Source organism: Piliocolobus tephrosceles, chromosome 9 (genome assembly GCF_002776525.5).
Source record: "Piliocolobus tephrosceles isolate RC106 chromosome 9, ASM277652v3, whole genome shotgun sequence".
Lineage (NCBI taxonomy): Eukaryota > Metazoa > Chordata > Mammalia > Primates > Cercopithecidae > Piliocolobus > Piliocolobus tephrosceles.
The window spans coordinates 64,192,703-64,218,383 of NC_045442.1; the positions used below are offsets into that span (position 1 = coordinate 64,192,703).

The 25,681-nt window shown below is 37.5% G+C and overlaps 1 protein-coding gene across 3 annotated transcripts in view; it reads right to left on the bottom strand.

Annotated features, from left to right (window-relative positions):
* Window positions 1-25,681, bottom strand: part of HERC4 (HECT and RLD domain containing E3 ubiquitin protein ligase 4) — a 143,616-nt gene that overhangs the window by 106,329 nt on the left and 11,606 nt on the right. For all 3 annotated transcript variants that reach the window (XM_023205109.2, XM_023205108.1, XM_023205110.2), the window contains one exon: window positions 7,030-7,189. In XM_023205109.2, the coding sequence (XP_023060877.1) occupies window positions 7,030-7,189 (160 nt within the window). The remainder of the gene's footprint in view (window positions 1-7,029; window positions 7,190-25,681) is intronic.

A 25,681-nucleotide genomic window follows, 5' to 3' on the forward strand; every position in this document is an offset into this window, starting at 1 on the left:
AAAAGGGGTGATAAGAACACATCTTGGAAAGACAGTATTTAAGCAAAGTGAGCTATGCTCATACCTCAAGTATTCCTCAGAGTGCTCTTATAATTCAGACATTTTCTTTCATTATAAAAAAGTGTTTTTAAATCAGCTTACAGTTAGAAACTTGGCAATACATCTGGAAAGCAAATGTACATTATCTAATTTGTCTAAAACTGGTGTTTTGCCTAGTTTAATGTATGTTCTCCTTTATCAGGTTTCTTAAGAACCAACAGGGATTCTTATATATATGTTCTACCAACTCTCAAATTATGAAACCTATTCTTTACAAGCTATCCTTTTACTTTATGTCTAAATCAGGGACATTCAATTTTTTTACTCGGGAAATTTATTCAATTCACAGTTATAACAATCACTACTAATATGTTAAGTCTTATTTTCTTCTCTTTTGTATTTTATCCTTATACTTTTGTAATTTCTTTCCCCTCTTTCCTGAGTTTTGTTTTACCACCACACAATTTTAAAGGCTCATTTTTAAAACATTACAAAAATCAATTAACTTTGTATGTACATCAACCATCCCAGCATCTCCATAGGTTCTTTCCCTTTGCCTGGTCATGTTACTGTTTTTCCTGAATGAATGTTTTCAAGGAAAAAAAAGGGGGACGCCGGATGCAGATTACAGGTGGGTCACTGTAATCCCAGCACTTTTGGAGACCGAGATACGCAGATCACTTGATCTCAGTCAAGAGTTTGAGACCAGCCTGGCCAACCTGGTGAAATCCTGCCTCTACTGAAAATACACACACACACACTCAAAATTAGCCACGTGTGGTGGCACACTGTAGTCCCAGCTACTCAGGAAGCTGAGGCAGGAAAATCACTTGGACCCGGGAATCAGAGGCTGCAGTGAGCCAAGATCACACCGTTGCACTCCAGACTGGGTGACAGAATAAGACCCTGTCTCAAAAAAAAAAAAAAAAAGAAAGAAAAGAAAAAAGAAAAAAAGGGGGGATAGGGAGGTACACAATATGTTTCTTATTTCCCTTTACCTGATACTGTCACCTGACCTGATTCTGCCATAAGAGAGTCCGGAGCAAATTCTGACCACAGAGTCGACACACATGATTTTCGGGAGGCAGCTTCAGCAAATCAAATTTTGAGCAGGAAAAAGGAGAGTTACTCTAATTCCATATTATTGTATTAAAAGTATTTTTATTTAGTGGAGTTATGCTCTTAACTACAAAACTTGAGAATTGTACCGCTACAATTTAGCAGAATCCAACAAATTAGCAGGATCCAATGCACCTTCAAATTTTCACTTAACAAAATGCCATTTCTTTGAAATAGCAAAATCAAACACTGGCAATGCAAACAGAGGAAGGAATAAAAAATATATGAACATACATAACTATGCTCAAATTACTAAACATTTACTGTTATTGCTTATGTGTACTAGGCAGATGATACACTGACCTGTTCAGCATATTAAGTATTTTAGGGAAAAAAACACTATTCCGGGTATCAAGCACAATTTTGCAAAAGAAACATTTCAAAATACTACATTCTCACAGTACTCTGTTTCTTCCTTCATAGCATTTATCGCTACTAACTACTAGGGTACCTATTCATTGAATATTTGTCTCCTCTGCTAAACAGTAAGTTCTGTGAAGGCAAACCATGTGTCTTACACCCATGATAATGCCTGGCACCTGCTATAGTGCTGAATTAATAGTATGTAATGAATATACTGTTAAAGGATAAATAAATTTCTAAGGTCTTGGAGGCTTCAGTATTAGTCATAAATTTTGCCAAAAATCTTCTAAATTTGCATAGCAATTTATATTCAGTTACTCTCCTTTCCAAAATACTAACCTAAGGCTTGTAATACATATAAATGCTAATATCTTTTGCCATTATCTACTACAGAGACCAGAAAATATATTCTTCTATGTCACTACTGTGTTAAAGAAAAAACTATCCCCTTTCATCTTCATATAAATGTATTAATACCCTGAAGAATGGGGAGATACTGGCTTTGTTTTCTTTGTTTTAGCTTTCAGAAATTAAAAAATATTGTGAATGGTAAAACAAAGTTCCCATGTTCCATTTTTCCTAAAGAGATAAATTAGAATATAATTAAATTTTTTAGAATTCATCAAAAGTAATCCCCTTTGTCACATAAAAAAGATAATGTGTTTAATCATTTTTAATTTTTGAAGATTGGAATACACTGAACAGAAAAGCAAAAGAAAGGCTGGGCGTGGTGGCTCAAACCTGTAATCCCAGCACTTTGGGAGGCTGAGGTGGGTGGATCATAAGGTCAGGAGGTCAAGACCAGCCTGGACAATATGGTGAAACTCCATCCCTACTAAAAACGCAAAAATTAACTGGGCATGGTGGCGGGTGCCTGTAGTCCCAGCTACTTGGGAGGCTGAGGTAGGAGAATGGCTTGAACAGGAGGCGGAGGTTGCAGGGAGCCGAGATTGCGCCACTGCACTCCAGCCTGGGCGACAGAGTGAAATTTCGTCTCAAAAAAAAGAAAAAAGGAAAAGAAGCCAGAATAAATTTTGGAAATTAAAAAAATATATACACACACACACACACACGCATTGGAAATCAAATTTATACACCCTTCCTTTGGGACTCTGCTAAAACATATTAATTATGGAATATGTACACTGTTATATTCTTCTGTTTTCCCAACTTAACGCGTAGTGGCAATACTGGCAGAAATCAGGCATTGCTAGTTATGATTCTGAAGACAAACTTCCAACCACTAATGTTAACGATTAGTAAAAAGTTTATAATATGTAATTAAACATTTGAGGAGCTAAAGCATTAAATATTTTGCCAATTAAACACAATTAACAATTTTCTATTTTCCATTTAAGCCACAACTTTCCTATTTATTTAAGAAAAATCTTAACACCAACTCATTTCAATTTTGAAAAATTTTTCTCAGAAGAGGGGAGTTGGTTAAAAAAAAAAATGAAAAATTTAGACGAACAGCAGATCTAGTCTATACCATTAAAAACTACTCTTTTTCTTTTTAATCTATAATGTTCCAAATTTTCAGATGCTAAAATTAGGCAGGAATTGTAATATATTTTAAAATGAATAACAAGAAAATAAATTGTATTTGTGACCAAGCTAATAATTCAAATATGTTTAGTTTGTATAGTCCAGAAATTGCTGTACTCACAAAAATCTTATACTATCTCGCCATAATTTCTTAATGCATATGTCCAAGAAGCAGAACTTTTAGAAGACAAACTACATCTTTATTGCCAACAATTATTTTTCTGAAGTCTGTGTGCAAAGTTATGTATTTCCACTTACATTAAACTAAGATAATAAAATTTGGGTTAATTTTTTAAATAAAAAGGTGTAATATATATTCTACATTAAAATCTAGCCAGAAATGCAGGTCTACAGACACTATTTAAAATACCTGGTCTTTCCCAAAGTAGTGACTTCAAAACAAAACAAAATTAGAAGTAGGAAAGAATTCATTATCAAACTAATTAGTTTCAGTTATATCCTATTATTATTTTCACATTCTTCTTTAATATCATCCATCCATTGGCATAAAAAATGGATTTTGTTATCACAAAAGTATCACCTAATGTGAATCCTCACTTTTCTGATTACTCTTTTTTTTTAAATTTTTTGAGATGGAGTCTCGCTCTGTCGCCCAGGCTAGAGTGCAATGGCACAATCTCAGCTCACTGCAACTTCGGCCTCCCAGGTTCAAGCAATTCTCTGCCTCAGCCTCCCAAGCAGCTGGGATTACAGGTGCCTGCCTGGCTAATTTTTTGTATTTTTAGTAGAGACGGGGTTTTACCATCTTGGCAAGGCTGGTCTTGAACTCCTGACCTTGTGGTCCACCCACCTCGGCCTCCTGAAGTGCTGGGATTACAGGCGTGAGCCACCACACCCAGCCTATTCTGATTACTCTTACGAAAATCTATAAACACTACGCAGAACACAGTGGCTCACGCCTGTAATCCCAACACTTTGGGAGGCCAAAGCCGGTGAATCCCTTGAGTCCAGGAATTCAAGACCAGCCTGGGCAACATGGTAAAACTCCGTCTCTACAAAAAATACAAAAATTGGCCAAGCATAGTGGTACATGCCTGTAGTCCCACCTACTAGGGAGGCTGTGATGGGAGGATGACTTGAGTCCAGGAGGTCGAGGCTGCAGTGAGCTGTGAGCATGCCACTGCAAACCATCCTGGGTGACATAGTGAGACCCTGTCTCAAAAAACAAACAAAAATCTATAAACACCTTACATCTAAAAAATGATTTGGTACTGAAATTAAAACTAAAACTCACTTGGCACTCTTCCTTTTATAAAAATACATTTCCACTGAAATACTAAATGGCCCTTTAAAACCTGATAATATCAGTAAAAACTATGTATATGTTACAACAAATCAGATCAAGCCATCAAATTTTGAAAAATTGAGAAGGATGAAAAGCAGAAATACCTTAACATACAGCTTAAAGTTAACCGATGTTGAACATACACAAAAATAAAGATGTTTAAACCAAAGAACTCAAGTAAATTCTCTTTCAGGTCCCCATCCAGGTTCATAGTTATTATTGGACAACACTCACATAAATTTTATAAATAATAAAATTCTCTCCTTATAATTAACTTTCTTTTCATTTATTATTTACCTATGTATTACTGACTAAAATCCCTTAAAGGTGAACATCAACAAAAATTTAAGTATGAGAATCAGACTGGTAGAGTAAAAATAAAGGAAACTAGAAAGTTTTGCCATGAATCATGGTTTTAAGAATACTGACTTAGAAGATCTAACATGCAAATATCTTTTCATCCTAAAAACACAGTTTTTTAATTTTTTTTTTTTTTTTTTTTTGAGATGGAGTCTCACTTTGTCGCCCAGGCTGGAGTGCAGTGGCACGATCTTGGCTCACTGAAAGCTCCGCCTTCCGGGTTCATGCCATTCTCCTGTCTCAGCCTCCTGAGGAGCTGGGACTACAGGTGCCTGCCACCGTGCCCGGCTAATTTTTTGTATTTTGAGTAGAGACGGGGTTTCACCGTGTTAGCCAGGGTGGTCTCGAACTCCTGACCTCGTGATCCACCCCGCTCGGCCTCCCAAAGTGCTGAGATTACAGGCGTGAGCCACTGCACCCAGCCTAAAATCTTAAATTTAAAATCCTGTTCTATAAGAATTACTTGTGTGAAGAAATAAAAAGAGTAGAGGGTGGGTCAAATGTGAGGTCATTATGCTTTTATGAATGTTTTAACTTAAGAAAAAAAAATTTTTTTTCTCCCAAAAGTTCCATCATTAAGAGGAATCAAAAGCACACTGGGAATTGTGTGCATTAGTGCAGAAGAAACAAAGGGTAAGCAAATTGGGGAGTTTTGTAGAATTTGGTTATAAGTTCAATTAAAAAAACAAAAGTCTCAACAGATAGTTCACTATTAACATGATATAACATGTCAAATTAAGAGTTCCTCTGCTCCATTTTCTTATTCCAGTAGTTACATCCTCATTCTCAAACCAAAACAAACTTTATCAATGTTAAAAACAAAATACATAAAGATGTGTAGAAAAATGCCATCTGCAGTAAATCTAAAATTAACGTAAGAATACTTTGGTTCCAGCAGGGCAAGGTAGCTCACACCTGTAATCCCAGCACTCTGGGAGGCTGAGGTGGGCAGATCACCTTAGGTCTGGAGTTCGAGAACAGCCTGACCAACATGGAGAAACCCCGTCTCTACTAAAAAAAAAATACAAAATTAGCCAGGTGTGGTGGCGCATGCCTGTAATCCCAGCTACTCAGGAGACTGAGGGCAGGACAATTGCTTGAACCCAGGAGGCAGAGGTTGTGGTGAGCCAAGATTGTGCCACTCCACTCCAGCTTGGGCAACAAGAGCAAAATTCTGTCTTTAAAAAAAAAAACAAAAAAAACAAACCCCTTGGTCCCTGTATAGTTCTTTTATCCCTACAACTACTACTAGGAAAAAGAACAAAAGAGTTTAAAGAGGTCAGAATTTGTACAAATTTTAAAACTAAGTATGAGTTAATGTATTATTTACGTATCTAAAATAAACTGAATACTTTTCTTTAAATCTGTATATTTTTCACCTACGTAATTCATGCTGTTGGAGTTTTTAGTATTAAAACAATGATTAACCAGGCACGGTGGCTCATGTCTGTAATCCCAGTACTTTGGGAGGCCAACGTGGGCAGATCTTGAAGTCAGGAGTTCAAGACCAGCCTGGCCAACATGGTGAAACCCCATTTCTACTAAAAATACAAAAAATTAGCCAGGTGTGGTGGTGGGAACCTGTAATCCCAGCTACTCGGGAGGCTGAGGCAGGTGAAAGGCTTGAAACCGAGAGGCAGAGGTTGCAGTGAGCCAAGATCACACCATTGCACTCCAGCCCAGGCAACACTGTGAGACTCCGTCTCAAAAACAAACAAACAAAAAATGATTATGCCCTCTATAACTGTGTAAGACTAAAACATTGATGAGGCACTGCTTATTTTTTAATTGTGAAATAATTATATGATGAATTAATTAAATTGTGGTCACTGCTATGTAAAAAGTGGAAACTGACTACATTCTTTTTACAGTAAGCATGTTAGACTTCTATACTCAACAGAAACAATAAAGACTAAAAAAAGACAAGTTAGTGAAAAACATTCAACAAATCAATATTTAATAAATATTTCAATAGCAGGAACACTCAAGATAGTCGTTTAAATTAGTCTAACCGACTAAAAAAATTTGTAATGAAGCAAGTATTCCCTATCCCTTTTTTTTTTACAAACATAAATTCTATTGATTATAGAGAAAATATAGAGTATATAAAAATAGCAAACCAATCAATAGCTCAACTAACATCATAAGCAAGAACCAAACTCTTATCAAAGGACTCAAAGGGGAGAAATAATGAGATGTCAACTCTTACATGCCCAAAGATAAGCAGAACGACATAGATTAATACATTTATTTTAAAAGATTGTTAAGGACCTCTTTCTGGTCACCTTTGTTACCTGGGTACTCTGATGCATTCCTCTGATCCTAGCAGGCCAAGCTGTCCATCAGAATCGAGACCCCAAGCATACACCTGGCCTTTGTCATTTAGCGCTAACGTATGAGCTTCTCCACATGAAACAGCTACGATATTTTGGGCATCCAGGGCAACAACCTGCTCTACAGAAATCAAGAAAAGAGATATTGCATTCTAGTACAAAAATCAAAGAAAAAGATACTGCATTCTAGTTTTGAATTTCCAATAAGAACAAAACACATTCTTCATTTTATACAAACAAGCTAAAGAAATGCTTAAACATAATGCAAGATATAACCAGTTATTTTAAACTATTCAACAAACATATTCCATATGTTAATTCTCATTGTGGTAAACCACAGATAAATATATTACAGGGCAAAATCAACTCAGAATATTAAGTGACCTGAACATTTTCATGAAGAAGTTAAGGGCTTATAAAGATTCTCTCAGAATATACCTTCTATTCAAATGTATTACTAATAAAAGAGTCCAGGTGGAAAAAAAAAAAAAAGAAGAAGAAGAAGAAATCATTTAAATAACCTGGGCTGCTTGATTTTAACAATAAGATCATAACTGACACACATATTACAATGTATACGCTGCCATGAAGTGATTCTGAAACTAAGGATATAAGCCCAGTGTGCTGGCTCACGCCCATAATACCAGCATTTTGGAGGCCAAGGAGGGCAGATCGCTTTAGGTCAGGAGTTCCAGACCAGCCTGGCCAAAATGGTGAAACCCCGTCTCTACTAAAAATACAAAAATTAGCTGGGTGTGTGGTAGTGCACGCCTGTGATCCCAGCTATTCGGGAAAGGATGAGGCAGGAGAATTGCTTGAATCTGGGAGATGGAGGTTGCAGTAAGCTGAGATCATGCCACTGCAATCCAGCCTGGGTGACAAAGCCAGACCCTGTCTCAAGATAAAAAAAGAAAATAAAGGAAATAAACTGAATTAGCGATTTCTGAATGGAAAGCAAATTTTTTGAAGATCTCATAAATAAAGCATCTATTAGATACAGTGAGTAGAGAACTGAAAGGCTGTAAACCATGACTGACAGGGTTTCCATTTGCGGATTGCCAACTTAATATTAAAAGATATAAAAACTGCTTATATGGTTAAAATATGTTCAAGTTTTAAGTCAGAAATTAACTTAAAATACTGGCCGTACTACCAGTAGCCATCAATTGACAAATTAATAAGGAAAGTGAATTTGTTTCTCTTAGTCCTCAAGATGTGTTTGTCAGTTTTTTTTTTTTACTAGTACCACAAGTTTTTTAAAAGATGCCATTTAAAATTAACTTTATTTCAGCTTAATAAGAAAGCTATAATCATTGTCTTCAACAAACTAAAAGTCTTATGTTGAAAGTGGTTAAAACTGGATCAGGGTTTCTTCAGAGGCATAGTTTAGCTCAATTTACAAATCCAGCTGTTCAATAACAAAAACAGACTGAACCAAAGAGGCTAAAATTCCTATCGATACAGAAATTCAAATTGTATCTAAATTACTATCTTGCATTTTGGAGTGGGAAGTTAGCCCTAGATGGCCTCTAGGAACCTGCACAACTCTAATGATGTATTAAGTACTTACCTACTCCTGAAGCTTCCAGTACATGGAAGTTTATTACACTAATACCTCACTTTTTGTATAGCTTTTAAAAAATTATTTTACAGAAACATACAAAAACAAAAAAGGAAAACAAGATACGACACTGTTCCCCCCCAAAAAAATACTTAAAAATAAAGCATCATTTGTTTATATCAAAACATTCCCATAAACCTTAATTATGAAGAAGTAAATGTTTAAAAGATCTGTTATCTCTCACAGAGGTTCCAGAAAAAGTCAAGGTCTCTCCAGAACAATCCTCAAAGGAAGTAGCAGAAAATGACAGGATGAAAAGGGGGGTAAGACTGCTTGGTTGGTTCAACAATAACAAATTAATAGCATCAGCTGTAAAGAAAGCAATGGTTGTAAAGTCAAAGGCACCAAATCCAAGAAACAAAAAAGCAATCATTTATATTCAACAGTTGCATTGTACACTTCTTGTGCTCCAAGCACGGACAGAGAGAGAATAAAACAAGCATCCTAGCCCTCAATGAGTTTATGGCCTATGGAAAAACAGGTGAGATAAAGATTATGACTAAATGCTAAGATAAACATATTCAAAAAGCACTAAAGGAACATGAGCTATTTATATAAACCTTAAAAGATAGTCCAGGCCAGGTAGCTCACACCTGTAATCCCAGCACTTGGAGGATCACTTGAACCCAGGAGTTTGAGACCAGCCTGGGCAACATAGTGAGACCTCGTCTCTACAAATAATTTTTTAAAAATTTAGCCAAGCATGGTGGCATACACCTGTGGGGAGACAGAGGGGGAAGAATCACTTGAGCCCAGGCAGTTGAAGCTACAGTGAGCTGTGATCGTGCCACTGTATTCCTTCATGGGCGACAGAGTGAGACCGTGTCTCCAAAACAACAACAACAACAACAAACATGAAGAATTTTGGAAAACAGGGAAAACTAGCTGAGTCCTGAGAAGGAGATTCCATGTATCCATTTGAGGAAATTCAAGTTAATTGTTATAGCAAAACCAACAGCAAAGTCAAAAAACTGATGAAAAAAAGGCGGCAAAAAATATTATTCATCTCAGACAAAATAACATCCCCAGTTTTTATTGATTTCCTAGGGGAAAAAAAGGGTCAGTAATTCACGTGACAAGTGGGTAAGAGATGTGAACCAAAAGTTCAGAGAAAAAAACCAGAAATGGCCCGTAGAGAAATGCAAATTCAAACTACACTGAGAAGCCAATAATAGATTAGCTTAGAAAACTCATCAAGCTATACATGTATTTTCAATTTTGCACTTTGCCATATGGGTTAAGCTTCATTAAAAAATCTATCAGGAGAATAAGAAGACAAGCCATAGCCCAGGGGAAAATATTTGCAAAAGATACAGCTGATAAAGTGTTAATCCAAAGTAAACAAAGAAGCTTAAAACTGAACAATAAGAAGAAAACAAACAATCCCATTTTAAAAACAGGTAAAAGACCAAAAGTGACACCGCCTCAAGGAAGACACACAAATGGCAAGCAGGCATACAAACAGATGTTCAACTTATGTCTCCTGGGAATTACAACTTAAAAAAACATACCACTGGCCGGGCGCGGTGGCTTAAGCCTGTAATCCCAGCACTTTGGGAGGCCGAGACGGGCGGATCACGAGGTCAGGAGATCGAGACCATCCTGGCTAACACAGTGAAACCCCGTCTCTACTAAAAAATACAAAAAACTAGCCGGGCGAGGTGGCGGGCGCCTGTAGTCCCAGCTACTCGGGAGGCTGAGGCAGGAGAATGGCGTACACCCGGGAGGCGGAGCTTGCAGTGAGCTGAGATCCAGCCACTGCACTCCAGCCTGGGCGACAGAGCGAGACTACGTCTCAAAAAAAAAAAAAAAAAAAAAAAAAATACCACTACACACCTATTAGAACGGCCACAAGACAAAACACTGACACCACATGCTGGCAAGGATGTGAAGCAACAGGAACTCTCCTTCATTGTTGGTGGGAATGCAAAATGGTACAGCCACTTTGGAAAATAGTTTGGCGGATTCTGACAAAACTAAATATACTCTTACCATATGACCCAATTCCTTGATATTTACTCAAACACTTACGTCCACATAAACACCTGCACATGGTGTTTTGTTTTTTTTGTTTTTTTTTTGAGACAGGGTCTCACTCTGTTGCCAGGCTGAAATGCAGTGGCATAATCATGGCTCACTGCAGCCTCCCAGGCTCAAGCAATCTTCCCATCTCAGCCTCCAGAGTAGCTGGGACTATAAGCACAGGCCACCATACGCAGCTAATCTTTTAATTTCTTGTAGCAACAGGGTCTCACTATGTTGCCCAGGCTGGTCATGAACGCCTGGGTTCAAGCGATCCTCCCACCTCAGCCTCTCAAAGTGTTAGGATTTACAGGCATGAGCCACCATACCCAGCCCACATGGAAGTTTTCAGCAGTTTTATTTATAATTGCCAAAACCCAGAAGCATCCAAGACATCCTTTAGTAGGTGAATGGATAAACCGTGGTACATCCTGACAATGGAATATTCAGTGCTAAAAAGAAATGAGCTACCAAGCCATGAAAAGACATAGAGGAAATGTACTTAATACTTAGTAAAAAAAAGCCAATATGAAAAGGCTACAAACTATATGATCCCAACTATATGACAAGCTGGAAAAGGCACAATGATGGAGACAGTAAAATAATTAGTGGCTGCCAAGGGATAAAGGGAGGGAGGGATGAATAGGCAGAGAATAGAGGATTTTGAGGACAGTGAAACTATTCTGCCTGATATTACAATGATGGATACATGTCATTATACATTTGTTAAAATCCATTTAATGTGTAACACTAAAAATGAATGCTAAAGTAAACTATGGAATTTGGGTGATAATGATATGCCAGTGTAGATTCATTGATTTTAACAAATGTGCCATCGTGCTGCAGGACATCCAGAAAGCTGGGGAGGTGGTGCATGGTGGGGGACAGGAAGTAGAAAGGAACTCTTCATTTTCTGCTCAGTTTTGCCCTGAACCTAAAAAACTGCTCTAAAAAGAAAGGGTATTTTTTAAATTTGTTTTTTAAAAAACCCACATACCAAGATATCATTTATTCACCTGATAAAAATCAAAAAGTTTGACAACAGTTCATGGGAGAAAAAGGCACTCTTGCACACTGTTTGTCTAAGAACAAAACAGTACAACCTCTATGAAGAGAAATGTGGCAATATCTAACAAAACCCACATGCATTCACCCTTCAGACCTAGGAATTCCAATTCCAGGAATTTGTCCTATAGATATACCTCTGTGTATGTGTACATATATATTTGCAGCACTATATACAATAGCAAAAGACTGGAAATTCTCCAGTATCCAAAGATTCCATCTACACACTGAAATATTATGCTCTGCAATTTAAAAAAATAAAAAAGAAAAAGGAAACTACACGTTGTTATGAGAAGACCCCCAGGGTATATTATCCAGTGGTGAAGAAAAAATGATAAGATGTGGAATAGTGTAGGTGATTTGCTATTTTTTGTGTAAGAGGAAGAAGAAAACATATTCATATTTGCTAATATTGTATCTACATTTTAAAAACTTTGGAAAGACAGGTCGGGCACAGTGACTCACACCTGTAATCCCAGGACTTTGGGAGGCGAGGCCAGGAGTTAGACACCAGCCTAGGTTGAGGGTGTCTGTAATCACAATATGAGAATTGCCTGAATCCAGGAGGCAGAGGTTGTAGCAAGCCAAGTTCACATCACTGCACTCCAGCACTCCAGCCTGGGTGACAGAGTAAGACTGTCTCAAAAAAAAAAAAAAAAAAAAAAAAAAAACTTTGGAAAGATACACAAAAAACGAACATATGAACAGGCACAGTGGCTCATGCCACCTAGCGCTTTGGGAGGCCGAGGTGGGAGGATGGCTTGAATCCAGGAGTTCGAGACCAGCCTTGGCAACATAATAAGACCCTATCTCTACAAAAAAAATTAAAAATTAGCCAGGCATGGTGGCAAATGCTTATAGTTTCCACTACTCAGGGAACTGAGGTGGGAGGATCTCTTGAGCCTAGGAGGTCAGGGCTACAGTGAGCCATGATTGTGCCACTGCACTTCAACCTGGGAGAGAGTGAGACTGTCTCAAAACAAAAAACAAACAAGGCCAGACGCAGTGGCTTATGCCTGTAATCCCAGTACTTTGGGAGGCTGAGGCAGGCAGATTGCTTGAGTCCAGGAGTTCAGGACCAGCCTGGACAACATGGCAAAACCCCATTTCCACTAAAAAAAACAAAATATTAGCCATGCACAGCTATAGTCCCGTCTACTTGTAAGGCTGAGATAGGAGAATCACCCGATCCCGGGAGGCTGCGGCTGCAGTGACCAAGATTGCACCACTGCACTCCAGCCTGGGCAACTGAAGTGAGACCCTTTCTCAAAAATAAAAAAACAACTAACAAGCGTAGTTATTTAGAAGGGATATAGGCAGAGGGAACAATAGTGTGGTCAAATGTAAGACCTAAGCTTCTCAATGTATATTTAAATTGCTTTGATGTTTGAACCATGTGAATATGTTGTCTTTTTAAAACAAACAATAAACAAAATATAACTTAAAAAATATAAAAGAAACAGATCCTTAGAGTAAGTAGTTAATGCAATGTATTAAAACCATTGTTTTCATTTTAAAACTAATCTGAGCTCTTTAATTTTTTTCAACATACTAAACACTAAAGATAATTTTGGTTCTTTCAGAATTTTAGCCCCATCCAATTATTGGGATACTAACTTTGAAAATGGATAATGACTTCAGCAATACGTTATTATAAAAACACATGACTTGAGAATAACACTTAATAGCTGACTTTTCAGACGTCAAATACACAAAACTGATAACTTCATTACAATTTTTAAAAAATTATCTATTTTTTCCAAATGGCATGAATAATCTCAACCATTTTTCCCCAGTGTCCTAGAAAGTCATATCAATGGTTTGTTGAGACATTTTACATCCAAGTCAAATTCTGGTTGAATACTCAAATCAAGATGGCCTAAAAAGGGAGATAATGAATGACAAGCAAGAATGAAGAGAAATAAATGAATCCAACAAAACAAACAAAAAAATTCACTTACAAAGCCTGGCCCAGTAATGCTCCATGTAAGAAAGGGATGCAAAAAAACTCATGCCAAATCTAACAGCAAACATTTATTGTTTACTATGTTCCAGGTACTATGTGCTATTAACTTTTTATCACCAAAATACATGTACCTTTAAAGGTCAATCACACAATTAGAAAACGGAGAGTTAAGGGGGATTAAACCACATCAATTGATGATAAGTAGAAAAACTCAAAGAAGACCCAAAACAACAACAACAAAAACTTGCCACGCAAGTCCATTAAAAGAATTATTGAATCCTTTGATAAATAAGGGCTAAAAGATGTTGAAATTACAAATGCTTGATGCTAAACTTGTTGGAAAGGTTTAATAACAGCATATAATCATTATAGTCAATAGTAATTAAGAAATAAAAAGCTATGTTATTTAAAAATATGAACACACACAGATAAAATATATGGCAAAATGTTAACACTTTGTTGTTTTTTTGAGAAGGAATCTCGCTCTGTCGCCCAGGCTGGAGCACAGTGGCGCACTCTTGGCTCACTGCAAACTCCGCCTCCTGGGTTCACCCCATTCTCCTGCCTCAGCCTCCGGAGTATCTGGGACTACAGGTGCCCGCCACCATGCCTGGCTTTTTTTTTTTTTTTTTTTTTTTGTATTTTTAGTAGAGACAGGGTTTCACTGTGTTAGCCAGGATGGTCTTAACCTCCTGACCTCGTGATCTGCCTGCCTCGGCCTCCCAAAGTGCTGGGATTACAGGCGTGAGCCACCGAGCCCCGCCAATGTTAACACTATTCTTTCAACTTTTCTTTCTTTCTTTTTTTTTTGAGACAGGATCTCACTCTGCTACCCAGGCTGGAGTGCAGTGGCATGATCTCGGCTCACTGCAACCCCGCCTCCGGGGCTCAAGTGGTCCTCCCACCTCAGCCTCCTGAGTAGCTGAGACTATAGGCTAATTTTTTGTATTTTTTAGAGATGGGGTTTCACTAGGTTGCCCAGGGTGGTCTCAAACTCATGAGCTCAAGCAACACAACTGCCTCAGCCTCCCAAAGTGTTGAGATTACAGGCATGACCCACTGTGCCTGGCCTCAACTTTTCTTTATGCTTCAAAATGTTCATATAAAAAGTGTGAAAAAAAAATCATTGTGTTCCTATCAGTATTTATGAGTCACAGTATTTCTCTTCAAGGAAAGAAGAAAAGAGACATTTAATTTTCAGAGGCACAAAAAGGAAAACACAAATAGAAAAGATTGGCTTTTGAATTCATTTGTCAGAGACATAGGCAAAACCTGAAAAGATAAAGTGCTATACAGATGAAACATATCTACTTTGTAGATAACAACTTTGAATACATCTCTAATAGGTCCTTATTCATCACTACTTCTGGTTCTATCATTAATCATACTTTTGAAAACACTAATGGCGCATCATTTTACCGAAGAGAAAGAGGCCATCCTTCTTTGCTTCATAAAAGAAAAACTTTCATTTTTAGGCTTATTTTTAAAACAACTACAATGATCGACCTAATGAAAATTTTCATTTCTACATCATCTGTGTCCTTCCAATCACCTTTGTAGGCAAATCCAACTTTAGTGTTTGTTTGCTTACAAACTACATCAAGTACATGTTTCTGCACAAACCTCATTAAAAAAAAGAATACTGTCTCACATACAGGATAGATAGGGCCAGGTTCTTGTTGCAAAATATTACATAACAAAGTACTTTCTGCTGAATGAGTAACTGGGTAAGAATATCCTATGTCCTCTGAGACCTCAGAAATATTATCAATTAAGCTTGTGAAAATTCATAGAGTATCATCATCTCCAATTCATTGTGTAAGAGTTCATTTATATGATCAATTTCACCATCATAAAGTGCTGCTCTCTCTGATATGTCTGAACTGTGAAACATCTCCCTCTGTCAATTTTCTTCTCTTTGCCATTATGAACAAAGAATGAAAAAATCCTATAGTTTTAATTGCGGTCAACAAAAGCTACAAAAAAAGGAAAATAAAAGCTACAAAGATAGAGACTCCAGACTTATTTTATAACATCTTAAAAGATGACACAATATTCTGTACAATGCACAAAGAAACAGAAGGATGCTAAATACTGATGGTTTATTTCACTACCGCATCATCCTTCTAAGAAACCACACCATTCTTCCACTTATTATTTTAGTCTTTTTATTCTAGTCTAGCTAGGAATAATCAATTCTCACTATGTGCAGTAGTTATGTCCTATAAAGTCACCATGAACACTGACTTAGCAAATATTGAATTATTGCCCCTAAAGAAAATACAAGGTAAGGTTCCTGCAAGCCTCTGGTCAGAACATTTTTGTCAACCGATAAATACATAATTTGTTTTAGGGATGTTTCTGTTTAAAAATATCTCATTTAGTATGTATTTAAGTATTACTTTTTTTTTTTTTTTTTTTTTGAGACCAGGTCTCTGTCGCCCAGGATGGAGTGCAGTGGTGAAATTACAGCTCACTGCAGTAGCAACCTCCCAGGCTCAGGTGATCCTCCTGCTTCAGCCTCCTGAGTAGCTGGGACCACAGACATGAGCCACCACACCCCACTAATTTTTTAATTATTTGTAGAGATAGGGGTCTCCCTATTTTGCCCAGGCTAGTCTTGAACTCCTGGACTCAAGCAAACTTCCCAAAGTGCTGGGATTACAGGTTTGAGCCACAGCACCCGGCCTGGGGACCATTTTAAACAGTAAAATCACCAATAAGATTGGCAAAACATGCAAAAAAAAATATGGCATTAAATATATCACAAAAAGGCCACTTGTTTGCAATGACTGCTAGAACAAAAAGGCAGAGCACTGCCTTAAATCTCCACTGGTAAAGTGCACATTTGCTGACTCAAGTATTTGGCAGTTCTGTGAATGCCCATGTCCAGGAATGACCACAAACTAAAACATTGGTCATTTTATATAGAGAACAAAAATCTCTGTTGATATTTTATGTTCACGTTAACAGGATCTAGAATCAATAGCTATGAAGAACAACAAATATATCCACATTGAAAAATTTTAATACTGAGGTCAGAAGGAATATACTTTGTCAAATACCTATTTTAAAGAGATCATTTCAACTCCACCAGACCTTAAGTTTCAAAATCCTCTGTCCTACCATGCCTCATTAGTTGTAAAAGATACAGATTTCCCCTTCCCTTCTCTCTGAACAACTCAAAACTCTAAACTAGGGCAATGCAAAGTATACCTAAAATCCATGTCTAAAAATTTAACTTTAAAGTTCTCAAGATACCATACTATAAAATAAAAAAGGTATTGTAGAGCTCCATTCTTACACATGTATGCAGATAAAAGATTGGGAAAATGATTACCAAATTTAACACTGGTTTTTTATAAATGTTTTTTTTCTTTTCTTCTTCTTTGTTTTATTAAACAACTGAATGTGTAGTTGAAGTATTTTATTTTATTTTATTTTATTTTGAGACCAAGTTTCACTAACTCTGTTGGTCAGGCTGGAGTGCAGTGGTACAAGTTCAGCTCACTACAACCTCCACCTCCCAGGTTCAAGAAATTCTCTCAGCGAACCACGCCCACCTGGCAACACCACGCCCACCTGGCAACACCACGCCCAGCTAATTTTTTGCACTTTTAGTAGAGATGAGGTTTCACCATGTTGGCCAGACTGGTCTCAAATTCCTGACCTCAAGTGATCCACCCATCTCAGCCTCCCAAAGTGTTGGGATTACAGGCATGAGCCGTGCATCTGTCCCATTTCATGATTCTGACTTTTTAAAGATAAAGATATTAATCACTTGGGATTAGTGAATAACATCAATGAGTAATTCAGATTTGTTTCTAACTTTAAATAATTACATTGCTAATTTTGTTGCAGAGAAAACAAATAACCAAAGTCTACTTCATTCAAGGCATAAACTTCCCTATTACTGAAAAATAATAGTGAAATTATTGTTTAAATAAAACAAAGTACAACTATTGTTTACTAATACTTTTATATTTATTTTTATTTTTATATTGCTTTTATTTTTTGAGACAGAGTCTCGCTCTGTTGCCCAGGCAGGAGTGCAGTGGCACGATCGGCTCACTGCAACCTCTGCCTCCCAGGCTCAAGCGATTCTCCTGACTCAGGCTACCGAGTAGCTGGGATTACACACATGTGCCACCATGCCTGGCTATTTTTGTATTTTTAGTAGGGACAGAGTTTCACCATGTTGCCCAGGCTGGTGGTAACTGATACTTTTAGAAGGATCTCTAACATCATGTACTTAACAATCATCACAAACTATAAGACAAATTCAGAATTAAAGAAACAAACAAAACTAAACCATCAATAAATGAAATGAAAATTTTTATTCCCTCTAATTATTACTAATAATTACCAGTAGGAATTTGAAATGGTACAATCCATAGGCAAGAAAGTATTTCAGTGGGTTCCCTGATAAAATCTAAAGTTAATATAAAGTAACTTACATGTCTTAGTTGACAGCAAACAATAAAATGTTTATACGAAGAAACAACTAACAAGATTAACAAATTCTTTGTAATGGGTATGTTGACAAGTTCATACTCCTTTTATATATTCTATTTATATAGAGGAATACAGTTAACATATATAAAGAGCTTATGTGCCTGGCACTAAGCTTAGCACTTTAATTACTTAATCTTATTTAACCCTTATAATACCATGAGGAAGGTTTGCCATTATCCTTAAGCTTCACAGATAAAGGCACTAAGTTATAAACATTTCCCTATTTATTGAACTGCTGTCCTTTTGCTAATATTCAAATATAACATAGTTATGTTTCAATAACTTACTTCCAACTTCCAAAATATAGTTTTATTTTTACTTAGGGGCATTACAATATCCTTTTTTTTTTTTTTTTTTTTTGAAACAGAGTCTCGCTTTGTTGCCCAGGCTGCAGTGCAGTAGCGCATCTCGGCTCACTGCAACCTCTGCCTCCCGGGTTCAAGCGATTCTCCTGCCCCAGCCTCCTGAGTACCTGGGATTACAGAACTGGCCACCATGCCTGACTAATTTTTATATTTTTAGTAGAGGCGGGGTTTCACCATGTTGGACCAGGCTGGTCTCGAACTCCTGAGGAGATCCACCGGCCTCAGCCTCCCAAAGTGCTGGGATTACAGGCATGAGCCACCACACCTGGCCCCTTTCTTTTAAAGACGTACTACCTGGATGTCTATGAACTGCTAAAATTAATTGCTTTGAAGAGGAAAGAAGAGGTAAAGGTGAAATATAAAGACTCCAACATAATACAATACAATCATATAGTTCCTTTAGCTCAATTTCTTTCAAAAACAAGCAAGAATGAACCCTCAGAATATATTAGTAGAGTTTTAAATTTTAAAATTTCCACTGTAATTTAGCTGATGGTGATCAAGTTCATTAAAACAAGAGTCTATGATCTTCCTTTCCTAAGACACAACCAATAAAACACATCGATCCTGTGCTCTTTCAACAACCCTGCCCTGAGTTGCTTCTATGTGCACCACAGTGTTTCACTGTGGTTTTAGCAAAGACATGTTAAGACAAGGTTTTCTACCATCCAGGAGATGACACGGTAGGGAAGATAATTGTAATGGGAAGACAGTGATGCAATCTATTAACTTACTGAATTCCATGGACTGTACTTGATAGTTCAAAATGTGTGACTTGAATTCTTATAAAAGTGACCAAGGAGTAATGACGGAGATAGTACTTTAGCTGGGCAAAGTTCAAGACAGAGAAACTGAAATATACCTTGGAAAGATTAACCTAGAATTAATAAGAAGAATGAAATGGAGCAGGGAGACCAGTTAAAGAGCTACTGGCCACAGTTCTCATGCACACCAGTAATAGCCCAGAAAGAAAACAAAGAATTTTAGATTGAGAGAAAAGGAAACTAAGGGCCCAACAGTTCAAATTAGCTCAAAGTCACACAAGCTATTTGCAAAGGAAATTAAAAAACAAGACAGTCACTGAGAAAAATAACTAAAATCTGGCAACTGGCTCAATGTGGGTGCTACAGGAAAGGAAAGAGACCCTAAAATGAATCTAAGGTCTGAATCTAAGTGAGTGCAAGCATTAACAAACAAGGAAAAGGAGTTGTTTTTGCATTTTGTTTTGACAGATAAAGATAGATAACCGCAATGGCTTCCATTTTAAATGTTCCTTTTTTTGTTCTCCACAACTTGTCAGTTTTATACAATTTCAAACATATATGATATATATATATATATATTTGTCCTTGATTTTCTTGAGGTATAAATTTCTCTCATAATCAAGCACTGTATAACAGTGGATACACAGTTTATCAACAACACACTAAGCCAAAATTTTATTCAGATTGGTGTGAAAATAACAGCAAATGCAAAATAAGAGTAGAGAAGTACGATCAAACACATGCATTCTACATTTTAAGGTCAGCTTATCATTTTGGGAGGGGCAGGGCTAGTTTTTAAAAGTATAACTAACGGTGGCTCACGGCTGTAATCCCAGCACTTTGGGAGGCCAAAGCGGGCAGACCACAAGGTCAGGAGTTCGAGATCAGCCTGGCCAACGTGGTAAAACTCTGTCTCTACCAAAAATACAAAATTAGCCAGGTGTGGTGGCGCATACCTGTAATCCCAGCTACTTGGGAGGCTGAGGCAGGAGAATCACTTGAACCCGGGAGGTGGAGGTCACACTAAGCTGAGATCGCACCACTGCACTCCAGCCTGGGTGACAGGGTGAGACTCAGTCTCAAAAACAAAAAAAAAAAAAAAAAAAGAAAAGAAAAAAAATAGTATAACTAAGTAGTATTTACTCAAGTGTCTATGATCCTCAAAATATCAATACACAAACTACACCTTATTAATTTTTTTTGGCTTTTAAGACAGAGTCTTGTTCTGTTGCCCAGGATGGAGTGCAGTGGTGCAATCACATAAACCACCACCTTCTGGGTTCAAGCAATTCTCATGCCTCAGCCTCCTGAATAGAGTAGCTGGGATTACAGGCATGCATCACCATGCCCAGCTAATTTTTTCTATTTCTAGTAAAAACAGGGTTTCACCATGTTGCCCCGGCTGGTCTTGAACTCCTAAGCTCAGGCAATCCACCTGCCTTGGCCTCCCTAAGTGCTAGGTTTATAGGTGTGAGCCACCACGCCTGGCCACCTTGTAATTATTAATCATTAAATAACCTTAAAATCAATGATCAATCTAACTGCTATCATTTATGTGCTTCTCACAAGAAAAAAAGGCATCTTTAATTCTTTTCTTTTTTGGTATCATTATTATATCTTTAAAGTCTGAAGGTAAAGGAATCCAATCCATTTTATATCGCTCCAATAAAGCATTACCTCTAAGTACCATAAACAGACAATTTCTTAAATTTTGGTATAGTGTTTGAATAAGAGCTCCAGTAAGGTTAATTGAAGGCTAAAGACAAGGAAGTACTTTCATGCCTAGCACAATATCAGGGGCATAGTAGGAAGACAACTGTTTGTTGAATAAATGCCTGAACTTCAGGCATAAATGAAAAGATCTGTATTGTATATCTGGAGGTAATTATGAAAGCAATATAGTTTCCATATAAGACAATGTAACAGTCACCAGGCAAATATGAAACAGCATAATATAACATTACCATGAGGCAGACCTAAATTTAAATTCCCACTCTAATATTGTTTTTTTCTTCTAAGCAAACACTTACTGAATACTCACCATATGCCAGGCATTGTTCTTTGCACTGTTACGTTTTATTTTTATTTTTTTGAGACAGGAGTCTCACTCTGTCACCAGGCTGGAGTGCAGTGGCGCAATCTCGGCCCAGTGCAACCTCCACCTCCCGGGTTCAAGTGATTCTCCTGCAGCTACTTTCGGAGTTTGGCATGATTATCCTAATTTTAGAGAAGAGAACACCTAGGCACAGAGAGGTTAAGCAATGTGACCAAGAAAACAGATCTAGCAACAGAGCCAGGATTTTTATGTAAGCACTCTAATTCCAAAGCCTACCCTTAAAAAAAAAAAAAATGGGTAACATATTTACATTGTTTTTAAAAAGGTATGCAGTGAAAGTCTACTATGTATGTTCTCCATCAACCTAACTCTCACCACTTCTTTTCCCACCTCTACACCAAGAGTTACCAATGCTATTAGTTGTATATATCCTTCCACGGTTTTTTGTGTATCTATAAGCAAATGCAAGTGTATATTTTTCTTTGTTTAAAAAACCCAAAATGTAGCTCTCTATACATTGCTCTCTACACCTTGCTCATTTTAATGTATATTAGAAACTGTCTTTAAAAAAAGTTAATATTTATTACTGTTCTTTTTTAGAATTTTCCTACTTTTTCTTTTTCCATATGAACTTGAGTATTCGTCTACTTCCCCAAAAAGTCACTTGACATTTTCATTAGGATCACACTAAATTTACAAATTAGAGAAAATTGACAGGTTGATATGGTTGAATGTCCCTATCCATAAATGTGGTTTTCATTTGCTCAAGTTTTTTGTGTTCCTCAGTAATGCTTTCAAGTCTTCTTCATATAGGTCTTGCACATTTCTTACTACTTTATTCCTGGGTTATTTTGTTTATCTCGCTATTATAAACGGTTTCTTTTCTTCTGTTGTTCTTCTTATTGGTTCTTGTTTCTACTTAGTTTTAATTTCAACTTTGGGAGAATTACTTAATCTTCTAACGTCTGACTGTTCTCACCAAAACACATACTTTTGCAGGATAGATGTAAGACTTTCGGATAATGAATAAAGGATTCAGCACAGCTTTTGCAGGACAGATATAAGACTTTTTGATAATGAATAAAGGATTCAGCACAGTACCTGGCACATAATGGAGGTTTACTGCTACTATTTTTTTAATATCAGCATTACAATATGTAAATAATATTCTTTTTGTTTGCTTTTGAGGCAGTCTTGCTGTGTCACCCAGGCTGGAGTGCAGTGACACAAATAACAGTGGCGCGATCTTGGCTCACTGCAACCTCCACCTCCCGGGTTCAAGCAATTCTCCTGCCTTAGCCTCCTAAGCGGCTGAGATTACAGGTGCATGCCACCATACCTAGCTAATTTTTATATTTTTTTAGTAGAGACGGAGTTTCACCATGTTGGTCAGGCTAGTTTCAAACCCCTGACCTTGTGATCCACCTACCTCGACTTCCCAAAGTTCTGGGAATACAGGCGTGAGCCACCAAGTCCAGCCGTAAATAATACATTCTAAATATTGCAACGCTAAATTTCTCTCCAATTACATGGTTTGTGTATTTCTTCACCCTATACAATGCAGTACCAACTTATAATGTGTTCCCTTTTCCCCTTATTCTCAGTTGCAGAGGCTCATTCAACTTCCCAACTGAAAACGTGAATAGGTCTATGTTCAGGTACAGGTAACATCAACCAATCAGGCTTCTACCTAGTAACTCTTCAAAATATAAGGTTCATTCCTATTAGAGAGCCTAGGTATGAAATCTATAGCTAAGCAATACTTGGATTAGAAATTACATACATGCTGATTGATAAGTACTTTGGATCAATTCTGGGAAGCAATCTAACATCTACTTTATCCTCGTTATGCCACTCTAAAAAAAAAAAAAAGTCACAAATGTCTTCTAATAATGTATAGGTAAAGTAGCTAAACTTTCTTCCAACTGCTTTTCAGACACTCCTAATTCTGCTCTTTAGGACCTCTTTTAGCCTTACCTGTTTCTTCCCCACGCCTGTTTCCTTTTCACAGAAGCAACAGCATTATCGCAAAAGGTGAATTTCCTAATAGCTCTTGCTTACATTGCCAGCATATATCCAACTTATAGTTAAAATTATTTCAGCTACTAGTGGAACCAAAAGCAACTTACACCTATGTCATTGCACCTTCTGACTGCAAAAGCTTTGTTTCCAGTAAGACCTGGAGGGAAGTCCTGAAGTCAAACATAGTAATTAAGAATAGGTTTGGCACTTTGGGAGGCCGAGGCAGGCGGATCATGAAGTCAGGAGGTCGATACTATCCTGGCTAACACAGTGAAACCTGTCCCTACTAAAAATACAAAAAATTAGCCGGGCATCATGGCAGGCGCTTGTAGTCCCAGCTAAATGGGAAGCTGAGGCAGGAGAATGGCATTAACCCAGGAAGTGGAGCCGAGATCGCACCACTGCACTCCAGCCTGGGCGACAGAGCGAGACTCCGTTTCAAAAAATAAAAAAGAATAGGTTTGTGTCAGCTAAAGAATAAGCAAATGGGCCGGGAGCAGTGGCTCACGCCTGTAATCCTAGCATTTTGGGAGGCCAAGGCGGGCAGATAACTTCAGGTCAGGAGTTCAAGACCAACCTGATCAATATGGTGAAACCCCGTTTCTACTAAAAATACAAAAAAAAAAATTAGCTGGGCACGGTGGCGGGTGCCTGTAATCCCAGCTACTTGAAAGGCTGAAGCAGGAGAATCACTTGAACCTGGGAGGCAGAGGTTGCAGTAAGCAGAGATGGTGCCACTCACTCCAGCCTGGGTGACAGAGCGATACTCCATCTCAAAAAAAAAAAAAAAAAAAAATCTGTATATAAAAATTCAGGTTTACAAAACAGACGGAGGAGGCAACCATTTAGGTCACTTTAAATTTACAATGGTATTGTATCACCATGTGCCTTAAGCAGTCTTCCAAAAGCACAAAGTATTGTTAATGAATTATTAATTACTTAACAGGTTAGAACTGGGGAGAAGTCAACAGTTGGAATGTCAGCCTATCTGAACTGAAAATAAAACAAAATCGAAAATGAACACTTCACGCATTTAGCCCCCACTTACAGTACTACATTTCTTACTGCTCACTCAGTATTATTAAGTTTACCACAAAATTCGCCTTATCAGAATCTTTTAACTTGCCTCTTAAAATAAAAGAGAATATTTCTTCTCTTCCTGGATTCCTTATTTCTATCAGCTAATGATTCCACTTAGGATCATACCTAGCTCTTCTATGTTTATTATTTATTTCCATCTGGTTATCAAAGCCTGTCCATTCTTTCTGCCTCCCTAAGTCTCTCCATCATCTACCTGCTCCTTTCTTGCTTTCAAGGACTACCATTACAGCCTATTTCTTTACCTCCAATTTCTCTCCCTTTAAATCTTTCCTTTATAAATCCATTGTAATTTCCATTACAAACTATCAGTGGATATTCACCAAATTAAATTCAAGCTCCTGAATTTATTTCTATAATCTGACCTCAATTTTGCCTTTCTAACCTTCCTGCTCACTATTCTCAGACATCTCAGTTACATGGACTACTCTTCCCCCAGCCTCAAACTTGCCTGTTGCTATCTGATAGTATACTATCTCTACACAGCACTGTTGTTTATACATCCTATAACACTTGGCATATTTTAATTGCATTTCTATTATTTGTACATTTGTTTTCTATTCCCTACTATGTCATAATATTGTAACTGTAATTATTTATTTACTTTTATTATTTTATTTTTTTTTTAGATGGAGTCTAGCTCTGTTACCCAGGCTAGAGTGCAGATCTCGGCTCACTGCAACCTCTGCCTCCTGGGTTCAAGCAACTCTCCTGCCTCAGCCACCTGAGTAGCTGAGACTACAGGCGCACCACCATGCCCAGCTAATTTTTCTATTTTTTTAGTAGCAACGGTGTTTCACTATGTTGGCCAGGTTGGTCTTGAACTCCTGACCTCATGATCTGCTTGCCTCGGCCTCCCAAAGCGCTGTGTTTACAGGCGTAAGCCACCGTGCTCGGCCTTGTCATACATTTTAAAAACTTTCATTTACAAATATCTTATGAGTATATAAACTTTGTAAAATGAGACACAACTGTGCTTAAACAATAAATTTTCTCATTCCTTAAAGATGTTTTTTCCTAAAGAAATAAACAGAGGTAGGTCAGGTGTGGTGGCTCACGCCTGTAATCCCAGCACTTTGGAGGCCGAGGCGGGTGGATTAACTGAGGCCAGGAGTTCGA